Source organism: Diorhabda carinulata, chromosome X (assembly GCF_026250575.1).
Source record: "Diorhabda carinulata isolate Delta chromosome X, icDioCari1.1, whole genome shotgun sequence".
Taxonomy (NCBI): Eukaryota; Metazoa; Arthropoda; class Insecta; order Coleoptera; family Chrysomelidae; genus Diorhabda; species Diorhabda carinulata.
The window spans coordinates 20,342,890-20,363,185 of NC_079472.1; the positions used below are offsets into that span (position 1 = coordinate 20,342,890).

General features: G+C 30.6%; 1 protein-coding gene across 1 annotated transcript in view; it reads right to left on the reverse strand.

Annotated features, from left to right (window-relative positions):
- LOC130901829 (uncharacterized) overlaps nt 1-20,296 on the reverse strand; it is a 109,790-nt gene that overhangs the window by 56,561 nt on the left and 32,933 nt on the right. The window contains exons 2-3 of the mRNA XM_057813451.1: nt 9,711-9,959; nt 8,338-8,474 (exon numbers count right to left, since the gene is read on the reverse strand). Of these exons, the coding sequence (XP_057669434.1) occupies nt 8,338-8,474; nt 9,711-9,945 (372 nt within the window). The 5' untranslated portion in view covers nt 9,946-9,959. The remainder of the gene's footprint in view (nt 1-8,337; nt 8,475-9,710; nt 9,960-20,296) is intronic.

Genomic DNA, 20,296 nt, shown 5'->3' on the forward strand with positions numbered 1-20,296 from the left:
TATCCTAACTTTGCACTTTTTAGTACTCTTCAGTAACAAATCAACACTTCCTGATTAGCTTTGAAAAATTATATTTTCACTACCGACTTAATCCTAGCTTCATCTATTTTTGTTGGGGTGAAAATATTGATCATTATTACCTATTAGATTAAGTTACAACAAAATATAGAGCTAGTTTTCAATTAATTTGACAGAATTAGTTCATTACCTCCTAAATATAGTTCATTAATACATTTCTTGACAAAAAAGATACTTTATTGGATTCGCTAGAAAAAATTTCTCTTTACCTAAAAAAATATGAAAAGTTCAAAATAAGAAATATTTTCTTTGATGTGAAGCACTGATTTTATTATCGAAAATTTGTATGACGAAGTTTAAGGCTTATTTGAGTTAGTTTATGAAATAAAACTATGCCACAAACTCCACTGACATAGACAGTGAAGTCAGTCCTGTTCGATTATATGGATAGAATCCAAAGTTTTGTGGGCGCGGCGGGTACAATTCCTATAATGCTTTAGCTATAAAGCTGCAACCTTTGTATAGTTTTTATATGATATTTACATCGTGTTGTGATTTTTTTATAGAGATAATTTCTGCAAAAGCCTTTTTGTTTGTTTTCATTATAGATCCGAATTATCTAGAAAGCCGTTGTATATAAATATGCAATAGCTTAGCAGCCAAGTCAATAATTGGATGTCGTGGTGAACAAATCGAAATAGTGAAAAGTAAACCAAACGATGAATTTAAATACTTAAACACATATAGTTTAGTTATAAGTTAGTGCATAGTTTAGTGACTAATAGGTATTAGTGGATAGTTTAGTAGATAGTTACCACTTACTAGAACAATAATACAAGATATTTGCTTTACCATATTATTCTGTGTTCTAATTTCAGTAGGAGTGCAACCATTGAATCGCCCTTTTTAAGCAATAACGATCACCAACAGAAGATTGGAAATTTTGTTGATTTTGAAATGTAAATTTCATTTGATTTTCATCAGCATCAAAAACAGAAATACCAGTACTAGAAATGCCTATTCTAGTCACGGTATAAAAGTGTTATAAAGCTTCCATTAATCTGCCTTAATTTCGACACCTTGCAGCACCAATGTTTTATAAATTAGAAAAGCTTGATCAAATTGTTAATTATAAAAGATATAATTATAAAATTATATCAAAAAAGTATTCCAGAGTTCCCATAGTTAAAATCTTTATGGTAGTCTAGATTTGATTTCCAATGAACGTATGCCTCTATAATAAATCCTGATTCGATGCCTGCATGGACAACATTCCTTTGCTGCTGCGTCATGAAATTCCTAAATTTTCTCTGTTACTTTCAGTATATTGGCATATTTTTAGAGATCTCTTAATAGTGAATTAGCCAGTTGTGTATGTCAGTTATTAGTTAAGGCCGCTTGACATGATGCAATACAATGAGTGAGAAATTGCAGGCAATTACTCGCAAGAGCGAAATATTGCATAGACGCTTGACATTAAGGCCGCTTAACTTGATGCAATACAATGTACAGTGCAATGCAAGACGCAATATTTTTGGATCAAAAGCATGCGCCGATGAAGTTCAACAGTCTACTCACTTCTTTCTTTTTCATTTCACTTAGCTTTGTTATTTTTTAATTGGTTTAACCTGATCACAAAATATTAAATAAAATTTAACGTTAGGAATTTGTTTAATTTTATTATGGAAGTTTTTTTACGGCCATCCATCATGTAGTTGTAAGAACCTTGTCAAAAGACGTCTAATATTAATCAATGAAATATTTTGACTGAAAAAATTGCATGCAAATTCTTGAACGTTGTCTGGCACCATGTCAAACTGCCTTTATACTGTATAAAGGCACTCTAATTAATCACAATTATATTCTAAATTTTCCTATTTGCAATATATGATATAAATCGCCCAGCGACAATTTCCCTTCACTTAAAAAATATAGTTTGATTTAGGGATAACTTCAAGACACATACACAATGGAAACTTTTCACAAAAATTTTCCACGAAGCCTCTGCAAATTAAGCATCGTAATATAAATAGCATTCTATTTTTTTCATATTATCCACGTCATCTACTTTTGCAGTCGCTCAGACATAGACCATTGTTTTTTCTCGAATTCAGACGACTTGGCAATAAATTACTCTGAAGGGTGTGATGCGTTCCGAACATCTAAAGTGCTTGTCTTGACAAATACTTTCTCAATTCTCTTTGTTTTGTTGTTCTGCATGTATTTTCAGCATTGTGCATCTCTCATAAATCTCAATTAACCATTTTTTTCAAATTTATTGTTTTCGCTTCTTAGCTTTTATATCTGGACGATTCCATAACATGAAATCCTGGATTATAGCATTATAACATAACAAGCGTAATTTCATGAGAACGAGACATGGACTTTTTAGATTTCTCTTTTTATAGACGATGTCTCTCAAATAGCGTTCGTTTACAATGTTCACTTTGTTTAATAAATAAAAGTACGAAAATAAATCATTAATATTAGAAGTATAGCCCATCGTATTCAATGATTTTAACTCAACGTTCAGCAAGCTCTTCGAAACCTTGGTAAAAACATTACTTGGGCTTGAATGCAAAAACTGTCACACTGCATTTTCAACATCTCATTTGAATTCAATTTTTCCCCCATAAGATTTTCGCCATTAATCTGGATAAATAGTAATGTGACGTTGTAAGGTCAGGACTAGATGCTGGATGTCGTAGGACTTCAATGCCAACAAGTTCTTTGATTCACCTGATAATTTCAAATGGCTATAATCGGCAAGTGCTGGTTATATGGTAACATCAATATCTCATACACGTAGATTACATGAACGCTGTGCCGCTCGCTTATTGTCTTCCCCTTCAATTTCACATATTTTTCTTGATTTCCTTTAAACTTTTCCAATATCTTAACAATACACGAATTATATATTTATCACAATCCATTCTGTTTATTATAAAAAACGTACTGCGTCGTTAATTAAAGCAGTTGTACTTTTCATAGAGTCATGCTCAAGTTAAGACATAGGAAATTTGTCAGATGAGAATCGACTCTCTGTTATATTAATTACATAAGTCCATATGAATTTGTACCATTTGATTCGTAATTCTGGACAACTGACTATTCATCTAACAAAAATACTTCATACTTCAAGATCGCCATAGAAAAATTATGTTATCAACAATTTTCAATAGCTTCATAATTTAGGAGATATTCATAAAGTTTTGGCAATAAATTTTCTTTAAAGAGCTTTGGAATATTCTTTGTTGATGCTAGAAGTACAAGGCATGATCTAGAGATGGTAAAAACGGTACTGGTTGGTAGTCAACTGAAAGTTAGCGAGCTAGCAGACATAGTAGGCATTTCAGGAAGTTTTGAACATCGCATATTAACTAAAAATTTGGACATAAGAAAGCTGTGCGTAAGATGGGTGCCGCATTTGCTCACAATGAAACAATAAAAGCGTCGTGAAGAAATTTTCATCGAGTATTAGAGTATGTTTCACAGAAATGAAGCTGAATTTTTACGTCCTTTCATAACAATGGATGAAACGTCGGTCCATCACTTTACACCCGGGTGAGCCGGCTCCAAAGAAGGCAAAGACCGTTCCTTCTGCAGGCAAGTTCATGGAGTAGGTTTTTTGGGATGCGCATGGAATAATTTTCATTAGCTATCTTGAAATAAGAAAAACTATCAATGGCGAGTATTTAGCATTTTATTTCAACGTTTGAGCGGAGAAATCAAAGCCACATTCGGTTAAGATGATAGTGTTGTTTCATCAAGACAATACACCAGCTTACACAATCCGTTATGCAATGGCCAAAAGTGTGAATTTCTACCTCAGATTTATCCCCCTTGGATTATTTTCTGTTCCTAGGCTTGAAAAAAGGGCAGTGTAGTCAAATATTTTCCAACAATGAAAAGATGATTTCGACAGTTAATGGCTATTTTGAGTATTCTTATTATAAAAAGGGTATCGAACTGATTGAACTTCACTTGAAAAAGTGTATGAAGCTAAAAGGATATTGTGTTCAAAAATAAATATATTTCCATGTTTTCTTTGTTGGGCCAGGTACTTTCTCGTAGCTGGGGGAAAGACAGTGGAGCTGATAAAATATTGAGCAATCCCAAACGGATTAACGATAAGTAAGTTATTCAACATATTTCTAACGGATCAAATTGAACCGAAAATTAAATATTTGGTTAATTTTTATTCTTTATACATGAGCAATGGAAGAAAAAAATCTTATAGTAACCATTGGACAGTTGTAGTGGAATTGAAAAAAATATTCAACATCGAACGTATCATGATTCACTTAACATTCTTTCGCCTTCATCGACTTTTAATTTGAAGATCAAACTCATGAGAAGAATGGGGACAAAATCAACAACGTAAGTAACTCAGTTACGAAAAGTGTGGAAATTTCATTTTGAACGACTCTTTTTAAATTTAAATTCAACATTCTTGTCATTATTGTAACATCATGTCGTTAATATATATAGCAGCGCTTGAATTTTGATATCTGTAAAGAATTTTAATCAAGGCACAAGGCTTGTGACAGCTTAAATGGAATTTTAGAGACATGTATAATTGACATAACTCCTAACTGCGAACATAATGTCTGAACAAATTGGAAAATCTGGTGACATATTTTTTTATTGAAATGATAAACTTATAGAGAATTTTTCATACATGAGTATCGTGCATGGGAGAAAATATGAGTTGTTGAGAAATATAAAAGTCAACTAGAAGTATTCTTTATGCAAGGAATTGATTGAAGAATTGTCAGATGTTTGAAAGCGGCGACTACCCTATTTTTGGACAGAACAAATCGACAAATTGATTTTCTCAATATTTTTTCCATTTTATTTATTTTTTCGGCGTATTTGAAATAAAAAGTTTAAAAACCAATAGTTAAACATTTTTTTGAACAATAAGAGATCCGAAAACCACAATTTCCTGATATTTAAAATTTTTTTTCGGAAACTAAAAACCAAAACGAATAATTTGAAGAAAAACCTAACCTAAAAAATTTTGATTTGTTGATTTTTTATGATCAAAGATAGAGTTAATACCTCATAGTACGTTAGATTAGGTAGGGTTAGGTTTTTTTTTGAACTTGGTCGTTTGAGAAAGAAGAAAAAGAGAAAAAGGAATTGTGAAATGACCACATAAATTTTCAATTCATACAAATTTGGCAATATTCATCAATAAATGCAATCAACAAGGAGTATTTAGATAAATAGAAGCACATGAGACGATAAAATTATGTAAAAAACATAATAAAAAAAAAATAATAATAAAAAGTTGATTTCAATATTGTGTACCATCAAAGTGGTAACCAAAACATCTTCGATCTATCTCCTTGGGGATAAGAAAGTTCCTCACCAGGTCTTAAGTTTTTGGCTGTGTGGAAATTTGGTTTTCAAACAAAAATTTATTTTTCGATTCTTTATGACCGAAAACGGAGTGGACTTATCATATTTCCAAACATTTTCCGAAGAATTACTAGTAGGTATTGGAACTATATAGTTAGAATTGAACGGTGTTTGATATGCACGACTCTATATCCGGCAATGTTCGGTGTTCAATCTCGCGTTAGTCTATTATTGGTTCTTATTTTATCTTTTTTTGAGGCACCAAACAGAACATCTTAACAATCTAAAGATACAGAAGTACCCCTAAGTACCGATTTGGTTTATTAGGTATTTTATTCTGGTTTTTCACATTTTCAAATTGCAGTTGGGGTTTAGTATTTTTTAATTTTTGAATCATTGACGAAGCATTTAACGAAATCCATCGGTATTCTGAGGAAACTACTAGAACACACCAACAGTCCAGTGAGCAAAAAAAATCTCGGAGTGCCGTTTAGTTTTGTTTAGGTTAAGTTTTTTCCTAAGACTTGTAATTGTTTTAGTTGCACTTTTATTTCAATATCTTTATCATTTTCAATTCTCGATAGCTTAAGGCACCTATTAGGACATCTTAACAGAGAAAATAATAAACCTCCTAGTGCCGATTTGGTTTTTTGAGGAGGTTTTATTCTGGTCTTTGGTCTTTTCCTTTCTGTGATTGCAGTTGGATTTCAGTAATTATGTAGTTTTGTAGTTTTGTAGTTTTACGAAGCAGCAGCTAACAGAAAACTTCTGAGGCATCTACCACGGTATGTTAACATACCAGATGGAAAAAGAGCCCCGAAGTACCGATGTGGTTTCTTTATAGCTTCTATTTTGGATTTTGGTCTTTTTCTTTTTAGATTGCATGTGGATTTCAACATATTCATAATTTTCTATTGATTGAAGAAACAGTAGTTGATGAAAATCGTTCAAAGCCTAAGGCACCGTCCACATCTTATCAATCCAGAGAGAAAAAAACAGTTCTGAGTAGTACCATCAGCCAAACTGGTTTTTTTGTGAAATAGAATGAATTGAAAATTAAATATATTAAGAACCAAGTTGATTGTATGCAAGAAAGAGAACATACTATGACCACCACTGGAGGCTACTCAATGAAGATATATTATTAAAATTAACCTGAGGGATTCAATTTTTGGTTCTGTGGAATTCGTCCACTTCATAATTCTAAGATCTTTTGCATTTATTGAATTCCATAAAACAACAAATCCAAGCATTCATGTAAATTGGAATACACGCTACATACATTTTCATTGATGAATGTCGTTTTATATAATAATTTATAACAGTATACTTCTAAAGTAGATGAATTACTCTCTAGTTTAAGCTCAACATGCGACATCCTTTGAAATAGTTTACGAGAGTTGTTGCTTCCAGACGTAATTAGTTAATTAATTAATGGAGTTTGTATTTCGCCTGAAATATTATAGAAATTTGCTACGTTTCGAATTAAATATTAATTTCTCAACGGTTCAAGAACAGCTTTCTACAGTGTGTTCAATTAAGTTCGCAGCATTTCGAAAAATTTGGTTTTATTAACATCATGAAGCAAAGTTATTCTTCTGCATAATGTGCAGCTTGAACGCATCATTAAATATAATTGACATAAATTCAATGCCAGAAGCTACGCCTTTTATGAGTATAACATCATTTTTAACAAAAATGGATGATTAGACTCAACATCAGATTAGTTATTACTTAATTTAACTTAACCTTAACCGCCATTTAAAAAAAATGGGGAATATGCCGCCCGAAGAGCGCCGCGCGAATTCGCCTAATTTTTAAAATTTCGTACCGTAACATTTTTCATCAGTAATTTTATTATTACGCCAAGAATTATTTTCTATTTTGATTATTGCTAAAAGCGAATTATATATTTAAGTTTCCATGTTTATTTTTAAAAACTTCTTCTTCTTTCTTCAATTTTTTGATTTCTTAAAAATTGCGATCTGAAGTTCCTGTCCCTCCAAGAAAAACGTAGATATTCGCGCTTCTGTACTAAAATACGAATATTCGAGTCTTTTACCGCACTATGCGTAAAATTCGGGATCGCACCAATACTAGTCCGACTGCGCCAATTATATATTTATCTTTAGAAACTTTATTATTACAAATAAACACTATTTTCAATTTTTTAAGCGAATGAACCTAATTAATAATTACACGATTGAATTAACTAATATTTATTAAAATGGTGTTTACAACAATCCTATTTTTATATTAAAATAAATGCTGACACATGTATACAAAATATGATCTTCTTGCGTACTAATTTTTAGAATATTCTAGATTTTTCTCCATGTAACTAGTGTGCTTTTTAATTATAACTTATTTGTCTCTTATTTTAATTTCCATTTTAACATGGGTGCTTAATTATAATTAGGCAGTGAATAAAAAAATAGTACAGGATAACCTTTCTATAGAGTCGTTTATGTCCCAATCTCGCAATTCTTTTTCAAATGGCATTCTATAAAAAAATTCTTTCAATATGTTTCTAATAATATTGTTAAATAACCTTATTTGGATTTTGAAACAACAAATTCTATACGACCTTTAATTGGATAGATTCCAATTTCCTTAACGAAAAAAATCAACAGAAACGAAATGTTTCTGGTAATGAAATATCCTGACTTTGTTTTTGAAGAAGTATCACAAATTAAATGTAAACAGATCGTAAAGTTGTTCTTATTTTGAGCTCGTACCATACTTGATATACTACCAAATTGCTATATTCCCTTTTTTATATAGCTATAAAAATTCCTTTTCAGTCTACCGAATCTTATTATTTTTTATCCTCGTTAATATAAGTTTCACTACGCTGGCGACATAAAATCTTGACAACAAGGTTCACTCCGGGAAAGCGGATATTTTTTCATCTAAATATAGGAAGGAATTTAGAAAATCGAATTTTTTTACCTGTATCAGGTCACCAAAATCACCACCATTTGCAGTAAAAGTCAGAAAGCATATAAAAGGAATTTTGTCTTCTTTCGGACGATGTAATTCTAAGTCATAAGTTTTTCCAATAACTCCATAGTAAGTTTTGTTACATCCTGAAATAAAAATTAATATATTCAATCATTCCAAGTTTGTCTATTAGAAATTATTGTTTGATAATTTTAGGACTAAAATATAAAAAGATCAAATTAAGCTCCGTATTTGCACGTTTTTCTTTATTAACACGTTTGCTAACAGACTTGCCGATGACGTATTATGTCCTTCATCTTGTGAAAAAACTTCTAATCAAATTCAGCAGCCCTCGCTTGTCTAGACAGTATAAAAAACCTGATTTCATCTCGCCGCAATGGAAAAGAAAATATAATCTAAAAAAACTAGTTGGCCGTATGGGTCAACTCGTCTACTACAAGCATCGTTTACACAAAATCCACTTCAGTGCACGCAATTTTCATAAATTGCTTGTCAAACGATTTTCCAAAGGTATTCGCAGACGAACGTTGTCCTTGGCAGGACTTTGCTTTATCAGAATATGATTTATAGTTTCCAAGTGAAGGTTTTTGTAAAATTTATTGGCAGCAATCCAAAGGCGAGTACATTTCAATAAAAGTTGATGGTATATGATTTCAAATCTTAAAAAAATTGTTTCTAATTCGTTCCCATTCCCAAATAAGAAGATATGCCACATTTCAAAATAAATAAAAATTTTCTGAATACATAAAAAAATGAGCAGTCTCCACCTACCAATTATCTTAGAGATAAACGATAAATCTTGGAGCCACATAAAAAATATGAAGTTAATTATTTCACGGAGTCTTATCGTGTTGATCAATATTCGAATATACAGTGTGTCGCTTAAGATAATTTTTTGTTGTTTCAAAGAATTCAGATTCAATTGAAATTTTCAATTTGTGGGATTAATTTATAACTGATCCATAAATGAATAAATATTAAAACGCGTTGGAAGTGAAAATATGGAAAAAAGGGAATGATTATTTGCAATAATATTCTCTAAAGAACCAGACTGTATATATGATTTGTTCCAATTTAATGTCGCTACTTTCGTTTCTTTCTGTTATATTTGTAGCCTATGCTTCTTCTATAATTTGCATTCTAATAATCTTTTTGCCACTTTGTCAGGTATACCTAGCGTAGGGGCAATTATTTATAGAATAGAATAGAATAGACCTCCCGAATAAACAGTTAATTTATTTGCTTACTCAATTACCTCAAAGACAAGACTTCAACAGCTCTAATATCAAGCGTATTTTCTATTGTTAAAATTCTATTTTTATTGTTTTATTAAGTTTCAATGATATATGAGCCTTACTCACTTGTACAATATCTCGGTTCATCGGATCCATCTCCACACTCATTTTTATTATTGCAATATCGATTTAGAGGTATACAACGACCATTAGAGCACCGAAACTCATAAATTTTACACTTTCCTGTAAGAGGAGGCGGTCCTGTAGATCCCCTTTGAGAACTTTGTGCCGATACCAATCCTGATAATGAAATGTAGAGGACAGTTAATATTGAGATTGAGATCCAAACAGCAGCTGACATTATCCGCCGAGATTCTGAAACGAAAATATTAATCATAGGATGGTTTCAACACATAAAATGAGATAAATAAAATTGATCAAAGGTTTCAAATTCACGTTTTCGCTAAATATGAATGGAAAGCAATCCTGAAATTTCGGTCTCATGTGTAATAGTTTTTGTTAACGCAATCAATATGATTATTATTGTGTGATTCTTTTCTTAGCATGTCTATATCTTAATTTTTTTTGTTAGTTTTACTTCCAAAATTTTCGCAGATTTGTATCTGTCATCACTTATCCACAATTTTTCTCCTTAGAAAAAGGGTTTTCTTGGTGATCTTCATTCCAAAGGTTCTAATTTAAATACTTCTTTGAATGTATATAATGTGCTATGTGAACGTGATCATATTTTGAAAGTCCTATTTCCTACCTAGCAATTAAAGTTAATTCTTCGAAATCTTTTCCTAGTTTTATTTTAATAAATTTATTCTTTGTGCTTCTACATGTTTTCATATATTTTCCTCTCTTAGTTCTCATTTTTGGTCTTATTTTATTTCATTATTTTTGGAACAGGCTTTATTGTTACCAATTTTTAGCTTTAATTCTGCTTATTACTATTATTATATGATCTACTCGCCGGATTCATGTATTTTCTTTCTATTTTCTAAAAAGAATTTGTTATTCTCTTTCTCAATCTATATTTTACCAATCTCTGATACTAGAACTGGTCTAAATACCCAGAGAATCAATCTCTCGAGGGTACAAAGACTGATTTGCATGTTTTCTAACCGGGGCCATGAGAATATATACAAGAAGTCTCTCAATATATTATTAGGAAGTGGTGGAAAAAACCTCACTTATAATGTTCAGAGTTTTCCGTTGGTTGTATTCCCGTTTCGATATCAATTTTGTTCGGATATTTTCTCAATTAACAATAACTTTTAAATTTCTAGTCGAATTTTACATTCATTTTTCTTTTCCAACAAAAGGTCTATAGATGTGATCCTGGACTGAAACCAAATAATTTGTTTCAATTTCAAACTTTTTCTAGGAGAAATTTATTCGATATCATCAGCAAATTCTGTTTTTATATTACTTTAATTAATCAAAACTGATAGAATGGAGAAAATGCGATGTAATTTGAAAGAGGATATTCATATTTCAAATGAAAATAATTAATAATTCCATTAAAATAACTTTCGAAAATTACAAAAAGAATAATTCAAAAAAAGGAAAAGAAGAAACTTTCAAGATATTTTGTAGTAGGAAATTACTAGTCAAAAGAAGTAATATTTTGTTATAATGCACTTCCGGGTGTTTGTCTTACTCTGGTCTGAATTGTTGTTCTCAGTTTCCGCATGCTGTTTATCTCATATAGTTTCCCTGTCTGCATTGTGGTTCATCTCGACTTATCTTAATTTTTTGTGGTTCAATTCCTTTACGGACTCTGTAGATAGGTTGAGACAGGTCTTAGGGCTTATATCAGATAGACAAAGATCATCCTTGTTTTATATTTCGTAGCTATAAGGAGATGATCTATTATATAATACTAAGTATTATTCAAATCAATGAAATTTTGTAGGGCCCACCAATTTATTCAATAAAATTCATAATTATGCTTTAAATTATTCTACTCAATTATTCATAAATCGAATTCTCTACTAAATTATGAATCAAATACTCCATTTTATATTGAATTATCAAATAAACAACTCTGATTTTCTATTTAGAGGCTTTTAGTGTTCACACAGCTTTCTAACTGATAGAAAGGTGAATAAAATATGGACCTGTTGAGCGTGTTACTCCCTGAAATAACATTGATAATTAACGTAGAGTTGGATATAGATGATGATAGGCTCTATCAACTGCAAAAAAGAATTTGTTTGATTGGCTTTTCACCTGAATAAAATAGAGGCACGAAATATTCTAATCGATTTTCGAATGGGGTTGCGTTCCCGCCAACGTTTGAAGAAGCGGATACACCAAAATTTCAAAAACCAATTTACATAAGAATTAATATGAGTTATTCATATATGAAGGGTAGAGTGAATACCATATGAATTCTTCATTTATCTTTCTCCTTATTTTAGCCTATTTATTTATTTTTATATTTATTTGTATATATCCTGAAAAATGATGATATAATATGTTTCAAATGCCGTTTCGTTCTAGTTTCATTATTCTCTTATAATCCTGCAATTTCTTATAATATTATAATTACCCGTTTCTGCTACATAACTCGGATTATGTGCATACATTTACGAGTTTAGTCTCCCTAATTTTCAGTTAGAAATGATTTGTAATTAACTTTATGTTCTAGAACATTCTAATAAAACTTCTTTTATCGTCGAATGGATTTGAGAATACACATTTTTCGAATAAACATTTAACCATGTCATGTGTATGAAATACTGCCGTAATATCGCCACTGCAATAATCCTTGCTTCAAAAGATTCAACGGAAACATTGCTACTAGCAATTTGGTTCCACTCCCATGTCAATTGGAAATGACTTCCTTTGACCCTTTTACGAAGATTCTTTGAAATTGTGGTCCGAAAAACTTCACAAATACATTCAATTTACTCATGAATCTTTATAGACCAATTCGGCAGAGGTTTTTCGTTGTTAGGATTTTCTAAAAATTCCACATTTCTTTTTGTATAAAGGATGTCTCATAAATAAAGTCGGATTCCTACATTTGGATAATTGTTTATTAAATAGTCATACCAAGAGAAAATATGGTATTTGTGGTTTCAATCCAACGTTTAGCAAGCGTGAGACTTTTGTAAAACTATCTTTTGATGAAAAAATGATGGCACTAAATTCCAACATCTCTTCTAGATTTAATTTTTTTAACTATAACTATTAACTATAACTATTAACTTATGAGACCGTATTCAACAAATCTATTTCAATCTGAAGAATGTTTAGTTTCCCATTCACACAATTTTGAAATGAATTGAACAACATAGATGGATATGATTAATTTGATTCAAGCATTTGAATATTTTTAAAAAGTTAAAAAGTATGCCATACACGGAGAAGTATTCATTTGTTGTCAAAAAGACTGATCATTGGCCGACAAAGTAAGCAAAACATTGAACTAAAATGATGACATACACAAACAAGCGTAGCTGTGTAAATCTTGATGTTTCTTATGTATGTGGCAAATACACCATAAGAGAAAGCTAGAAATAATTTCTGTAATTGTTAAAAAAGATAATTCCGACATTCAAGATTCAAAATCAAAATACGTAAATGTAGAAGGTTTAGGAAACTAAATCATCTCTATAAATTTATCATAGTATATTTGTACATTTACTGAGTTCGACTCTGTTTAAAGGCCAATTTTTTAAAAGTAACACGTCAAAACGGAAGTAATGAGCGATGAGCTCAGACCTCTCAAAAGCTTTGAGTGATCTAGAAGCTTAACGAAGACATCTGGTGAGCTTAAAAAGTTTTCGGTTCAAAAAATTGTGTTTTTTATTGCTGCAGGCCGTTTAATTTTCCCAGTCTGGGATGTGAGCGATGAGTTGGGAGAATTAGTAATCTAGGATGAAAATAAACGGCAAAATTGAATATTTTAAGATGAAACTAAAATGAATTGTGACTTTTGTCATGAACAAAATGAGAAATTGAATAAAAGAATAAAATGATCATTTTAACATCATAAAGGAATTCAGTAGATAGACCAACTTAAGGAACGGTACTGATGATCTCAAAATGACCTATCTATAAACTTCAGGTGTTGAAATATGATATAATTATCATTTCTAATACTAGTAAATATATATATATCTTTCTTTTTATCTTCAGAAGCAGGATGTTATATTTCGTTAAAATATACCTAACACTAGGTTTACCGGCTCTGTTTACTTATATTCTTGAATCAGAACTTTCCAAAATATCAATTTTCGTATATAGGTTAATTTTCGATGCATTAAACTTAAAATGAACGTTTCTTAAAAAATATGGTGGAAATTTCTGAAGTTGAAGAAATTTATAAAATCTGGCAACGTTGCTATAAGAATTACAAGTAGATTCATGAAAGAAGAAGAAGATCAAATAATTCAAATGCCAAATATTCAAACACAGATTAAGTTTGAATTAGTGTCAACGATATATTCAGGGTGACCAAAATATGGTGATTGAGGGCAATTAAACTTTATACCAAGTTGTATACCTGAGGAATTACAGAGCTTCAAAACAGGGCACTAAATTTCGAAAAAGATTTAATTTCTTTGCAGCCCTTTCACTTAAAAATAACAAATATCGTACACTCTATTAAATTGTTAATAGCATTAAGTAATGGTGAGTAGAAGGCGATGGAATCATTCTGGGGGGTTAATTTGGGGTTACAAAACCTTAAAATTTCACAGAAGTGTTTTTATCTGTTAGTTGATTTGAATAAAAAATAGTCGTATCGTATCCTAAAATTTCTCTCACCCTTGTAATTTTGTCATTTTCAAAGAAAAGTTGAGTAACCAAAGACAAGTATTTAAAAAGTTACAAAAAAGTGTTTATAGATAAAATTTGTCAATTTTTAATAAAGTTGCGTCTAATAGTCCGATGTACATATGATCTTGAACACTAATTTGAATAGAACTCTATTTTACACAATACAATTCTCCTGTTTCTCGAGCCTGTCTTTCAACATTAAAAAATGTTTCTCTGTAAGGAACCACGAGATTAGGATTTGATATTCTTATACTTTTTTTCTACAGTTTCCTTCATAAAAACCCAACATATCCACATGTTTGCTAAATGAGAATTCTTCATTTCTTAAAAAAATGTAATCAATAGAAGAAATTAATTGAAAATTGTCAAATTCGCCTTCTACTAAAGAACAAGTTCTATAAAAATTACAAAAGTAAAAAACTTCTAGAACCAAATTATCAAATAAAAAACTTCTACGAAATTTTAAGGTCACTTCTAATTCACAACCCAGAATGGTGCGATTGTCCTCAAACCAATCTTTACTCAATTTTATCAACAGACTCATACAGTGTACCAAATTCGGTATTTTCAAGTTAATTCGTTGCATAGAAATTAATTATTTTCGAAATTTTCTTTTGTATGACACCATGTATATTTCAGGAAATGTTTAGCCATTGTAATCTGCACTCCAACCGTAAATGTCAAAATATAAAAATATTATGGCGATATTAATAAATTGCGAGTTTTGTTATGAGAAAACTTTCTTCATTATCTGCCAAATCCTCTTCAATCTACAGAGTATAAATCCGCTTTAATTACCTTTTCTGATGCTCTATCAAACTTTTCTATCCAACCAACTTTTTATCTACAAAACAAAACCGCGGATAAGTTAGAACAGTTCTCAGAATTGAATAGATACAACAACGAAGATTGTTAACGATTCTTTGGCGAGAAACTTTAGCAGAGAATATTATATGGAAAGTAACGAAAAGAAAAATGCCTAAACTTTGAATGCCTTAAGGTATTTCTTATATTAAAGAAAAATAACCCATCAAGAAATAATCCTACACAGAATGTTTCTTATTTGTTACTTGTTTGGAGGTTTTAATAATGTCATATTGAATAAAATATGCCGAAAAGATAAGAGACGTGCTTTGTATCGAACACAAAAGTGAAGAAAGAAGTTTTTTTTAAATATCAAGCAGTGCGGTAGATTCTGCTTCCCTTACTAATATCCATGACAAAACTATATAACATAGTTAATACGATAAAAATAAGGTATCAAGTATCAATTTTCAAGTATGAATTTCAATAGAAAGTGGGAAGAAGTTATAATAAATTGATTCTCCATTCCAATCTTTGATTACTGTACTTATAAGATTAGAAATTGGTATCAAAATACGAGCTATTTGAACATCATAGACTGTTCGCAATATTTTGCTGTGAAGTACAAACAATTCAGGAAATAATTCCAGACGATTGAAGGATGGAATTTTTTAAATTATGAATATTCAGAACAGATATATGATTTTTTCAAAGTGCATATCGTTTACAGAAGAATCTATATGTAAACATAATGTACCAACCTCAATTTCTTAGAAATAATAATATTCCAACGGGAATTTTAGGCAATAGATCAGAGACCCTTCAAGATTAATAAAAATTTATAACTTCTTCAATAGCAAATTATTTCTGCAGTTCTTGTTAACTTTGATAAGATTGGGTTCTATCAAGGCGGTTGTTATTCTCATAACTGTGAGGTTCAAAATATTTGTTTCGCTTCCCAAATCAACAGATTTATTTTCAAATAAGCCGTTGAAATTTTGTTGTTATTAACAATAATTTTAATTTTGTTTCATTATTGACCAATTTTTGACCGATTCTATTAAGTAGTATGGGAAACACTTAGCATTTTTATGTGGTATAACAAGTTGAAAAGGTATAATTTGTCTGCTTAAAATTGATGAAATATTTGAATCCAGAAATTATTCTTGTGCACTGTGTCATTAGTAGGGAGAACTTTGTATCAAATCAAATCTCATCTGTGAAGAAAAAAATGAAGATTATCTAAGACTCTCACTTTCTACTGAACTAAGATGGCTATATAAAAGGTGACGACTTGAAAATATGGAACTGTTTGATACTTTTAGTAGTTTTTAAGCAACGAACCTGAAATGAAGTATCTGTTAACTATCGAAAGAGCAACTTCTTGTTTAAGAAAAAGCGAAGATACTTGGTTTGATTATGTCAGAAACATATTAAGAATAAAAACATCCAGCAGTTTCATTGGGTCCAAAAAAGTTAAGTTACTGAAACCTCTTCACTTGCTTTCGTCCATCATCTTAATATTCTATCTGCTGATCCAAAAGATTTTCTGATTTCAAAACAAATTGACTTTCCATCATGAATGATACAACTAATGTTAGTGAATTTTGTTTGATCAAAAGAAGAACAAAATATCTTTTTTACACAAATTATTAAGTATTATTAAGGTCATATCGTTCCATTTAATATATTAATTTGTTCAATCAATTTCGCTTTAGATATTACTAAGCGGATTAGGATTCCATTTTCTACTTTAATATTCTTGTACTTCGTTGCCTTTTAATAAAATTAAGGCAGCCCGTTCAGAAAAATCAATTGGATTAAGGTGAAATTTTATTATTAAAATGAAAAACTTCGCACTTAAAACAATTTTATAAGTCAAGCAGCCATTTTGCACTGAAATTTGTGAGAAATATTGAAATATTCAAACTCGTAATATGATTTTATTAATAATATAATATAATAGACTCTTAAGCCCTCATAAACGTCAAATTACGAAATATGAAGTTGTTTACGAATTTAGAGTAAATATGAACAGTGAAAACACTATTTTATACGAAGGTTGCTTTTTAAGTTTTTACAAAAACCGGAACAGAAAAATAATGTTTTATTGCCTTTCAAAATATTCGCCTTTAAGGTCTAAACATTTATGTATACGCTGAAACCAATTCTGGAAACATTTTTTCCACTTTGAAGCTGATATAGAAGAAACATGGTTTTGAAAGTCTTCAACAGCTTCTTGAGGTGATGAAAATCGTTGTCCTCGCATCTTTTGTTTGACAGTAGAGAACAAGGAAAAGTCATTAGGCAATGAATCAGGTGAATACAGACATTGAAAAACATTCACAAAATAATGTTTTCACTATTTTAAATATTCAATTGTTTAACGTGCTTTATAGAGCTGCCATGTGAAATCCATCTGGAATTATTCTCATTCCAGAATGTTATAAGATCAATTGTATGTGCAGTCTGCGATATCGTAAGAGACGTCACTATCTGCCTCTAGTCACTTTTTAATCAATGTTCATTGGAATGACAAGCACATTTGGCTGACCTTCTCGACATTTATCAGTGACGTAAGCACGACCATGAAGAAATTCTCCAAACCAATTGTAAAGTCTTCTCTGATGGTGCTTCATTACCAGTGGCAGGAAGCGATTCTATGCATTCTATGCATATTTTTGTAACCAAATTATTGTCTCCACTTTATGGTTCTTCTCTTTTATGGTTTTTCATCCTTATCATCACTATTTTGATCCCTTTTTCTATTTGTATTTTGTGTTTCGACCATTTTCTCGTATTGCTGATATGAAGATAACATCTAATATTTTGGAAATTCGGCTTGATACATGTCGAAAGAAATTTTGCCAATTTGCCACTACAGTATAATGCCTAGATAGCCTCTTAAAATGGACGTTCGTTGAACTGTAGCTTTCTTTTATTTGTGTTAAATAAAAAGATATAACTAAAAGATCTTCTATGTCCGATTATGGGCGTTGTACAAGGAGAAGTATTCATGTGAAGTTGAATAAGATATAAAGTTTAAGTTTAAGGTTGTGGACATCTAAAAAAAGATTTTGGAGTTATGGTTGACTTCGTATGCTATACTTTTTGTGATGGAGGATGATTCTTATAATATTCCATATGATTTTCATTTTTTCAATGACAGTAATCAAAATATCAAGTAGATACAGATCGTGTAATGAACTTTCTAAAATTAAAATCGTCTTAAAAAGTTACAGCAGTGAATCCTACTTCTAGTTTAAATTTTCGCTCAAATTGAATCAAATAACAAGTACTGTAAAAAGAAAGGGCACATCGGAGATACGACTCAAAAGATAATGTTGATTATTTTCATCTATAGTTATAAAAAAACAAAATAATATTTGATGCTGGAATATCTTTAATAAAATAAATAATAAAGAGTTTAAATGCATTGTATTTATTTTGAATAGGAATATTTCTTATTGTTCTTTTAGTATTTTCTCTATTATTTCCATGCAAAACAGAAAAAAATATTTAATCTACAATAAGGAATATAATAAGACTAGGCTAATAACTATAATATCTCAAAAATATTTCCAAATTTGGTCTGTTATCATTGTATTGAATTTCTTTGTTGTTAATGCGTTCAACACCACTAATTACACTGAACTCAAAGAGTGTCTGTAGTAACCTTAGATTAGAGAGATTGTGTAATACAAACCCTTTCACAAGGGACCGTCTTTTGTGTCCTAAAGGTCGAGAGTTCATGAGACCGTAGAGAGACGTTTAAAATAAACGAAAACTTATAATAAACATAAGAAAGACGGTAATTTATTCTAGATGATTCGGTGAATTCTGCTTTCTCAACAACTAAGTCTTTAATTTGAGTCATAAATCATATTCTTGTTTGTCACACTACCAGAATTCACCTTATAATCACTGAAATGGGTTTCCATTATAGTTAGAGCTTCGTATTCCCCTTCATTAATTAAAGTCCACTAAAATTTGAGTAATATAATTAGTTGTCTGCATTTCTTTCAACGTTGCTACAAAGCAGTTGAAATATTAGAAATGTCTCTCAACAATTATACCCTTTTGACAGATAAAACTTTATAGAAAATGGAAAATTTTTTGTTATCCCTATCACTTTTTGATTTTGAATATGAAAACAAAAAGGAAAAATTAGTTTTATTAGTTATTTTTCCATTACAAAAATAATAAAAATACTCCTTCTAATCCAAGTCTATGAAACATTTGATTTACGTATGAGTATCCGCTGAAAAATGTAATGAACGTTTTATTTACCATTATGAAGACTACAGTAAAATTGCCTGAAAATAACCTACAGATGATGGAGAAAAATCGAACTAGATTTATATCTTATATTCTACGAAACAAAATGATCTCATGGATCTGAGACTATCCTAAACGAATTGATTAAGTATGGGTGTCACACTTTTTAGGGAAACATCTATCCTCAACTAAACAAAACACATGCGGACCAAAGAAATTGCCAAGAATGGTTCAGTAGCTCAGTAAGGAGTAAACTAAAAGAAAAAAATCTCCAGGACAGGATGGTCTTGGAGATTTTTTGTTTTTTAAGGTTATCAAGGTCGACCTGGTGACTTCCACATTATTCCTTATGTGCAATATGTTGGTTTTCTTAGTATTACCTTCTTTAAATAGCTCTCTTAGGTGGTCTATCCATTCGTCTTTTGTTATTTGACTTAATCCGAAAAGTTCGCTTTTTTCTCTCCATTGTAGTCTTTATCACTCTTCATATTTGTTTTTAGGCACTGTAGAAAACTCCCTTCAACTTTTTCAAAAATTGGTACCAATCTTCGCTTTTTACCTGCCAAACAAAAGTGTCGTTTCTGATCAATTTGTATATGTTGTAAGCTTTTCGTATTTTCAACGTTCTATTCGCTAAGAAAGTTTCTCGATTTTGCTTACATTTGTCTTCAACTTCTCGACGGAACCATGAAGTTGTGTGAGTGTTTTTGTTGAAGGTTATGACTATGAGCGTGCCTATTGCCTTCTTAGCAGCGTCTTCTATGTCCTTTCTGATTTTGTTCCAGCTCTCGTACATGCTCTGTCTGTAGTGCTTCTAGGAGTAGCCTAATGAC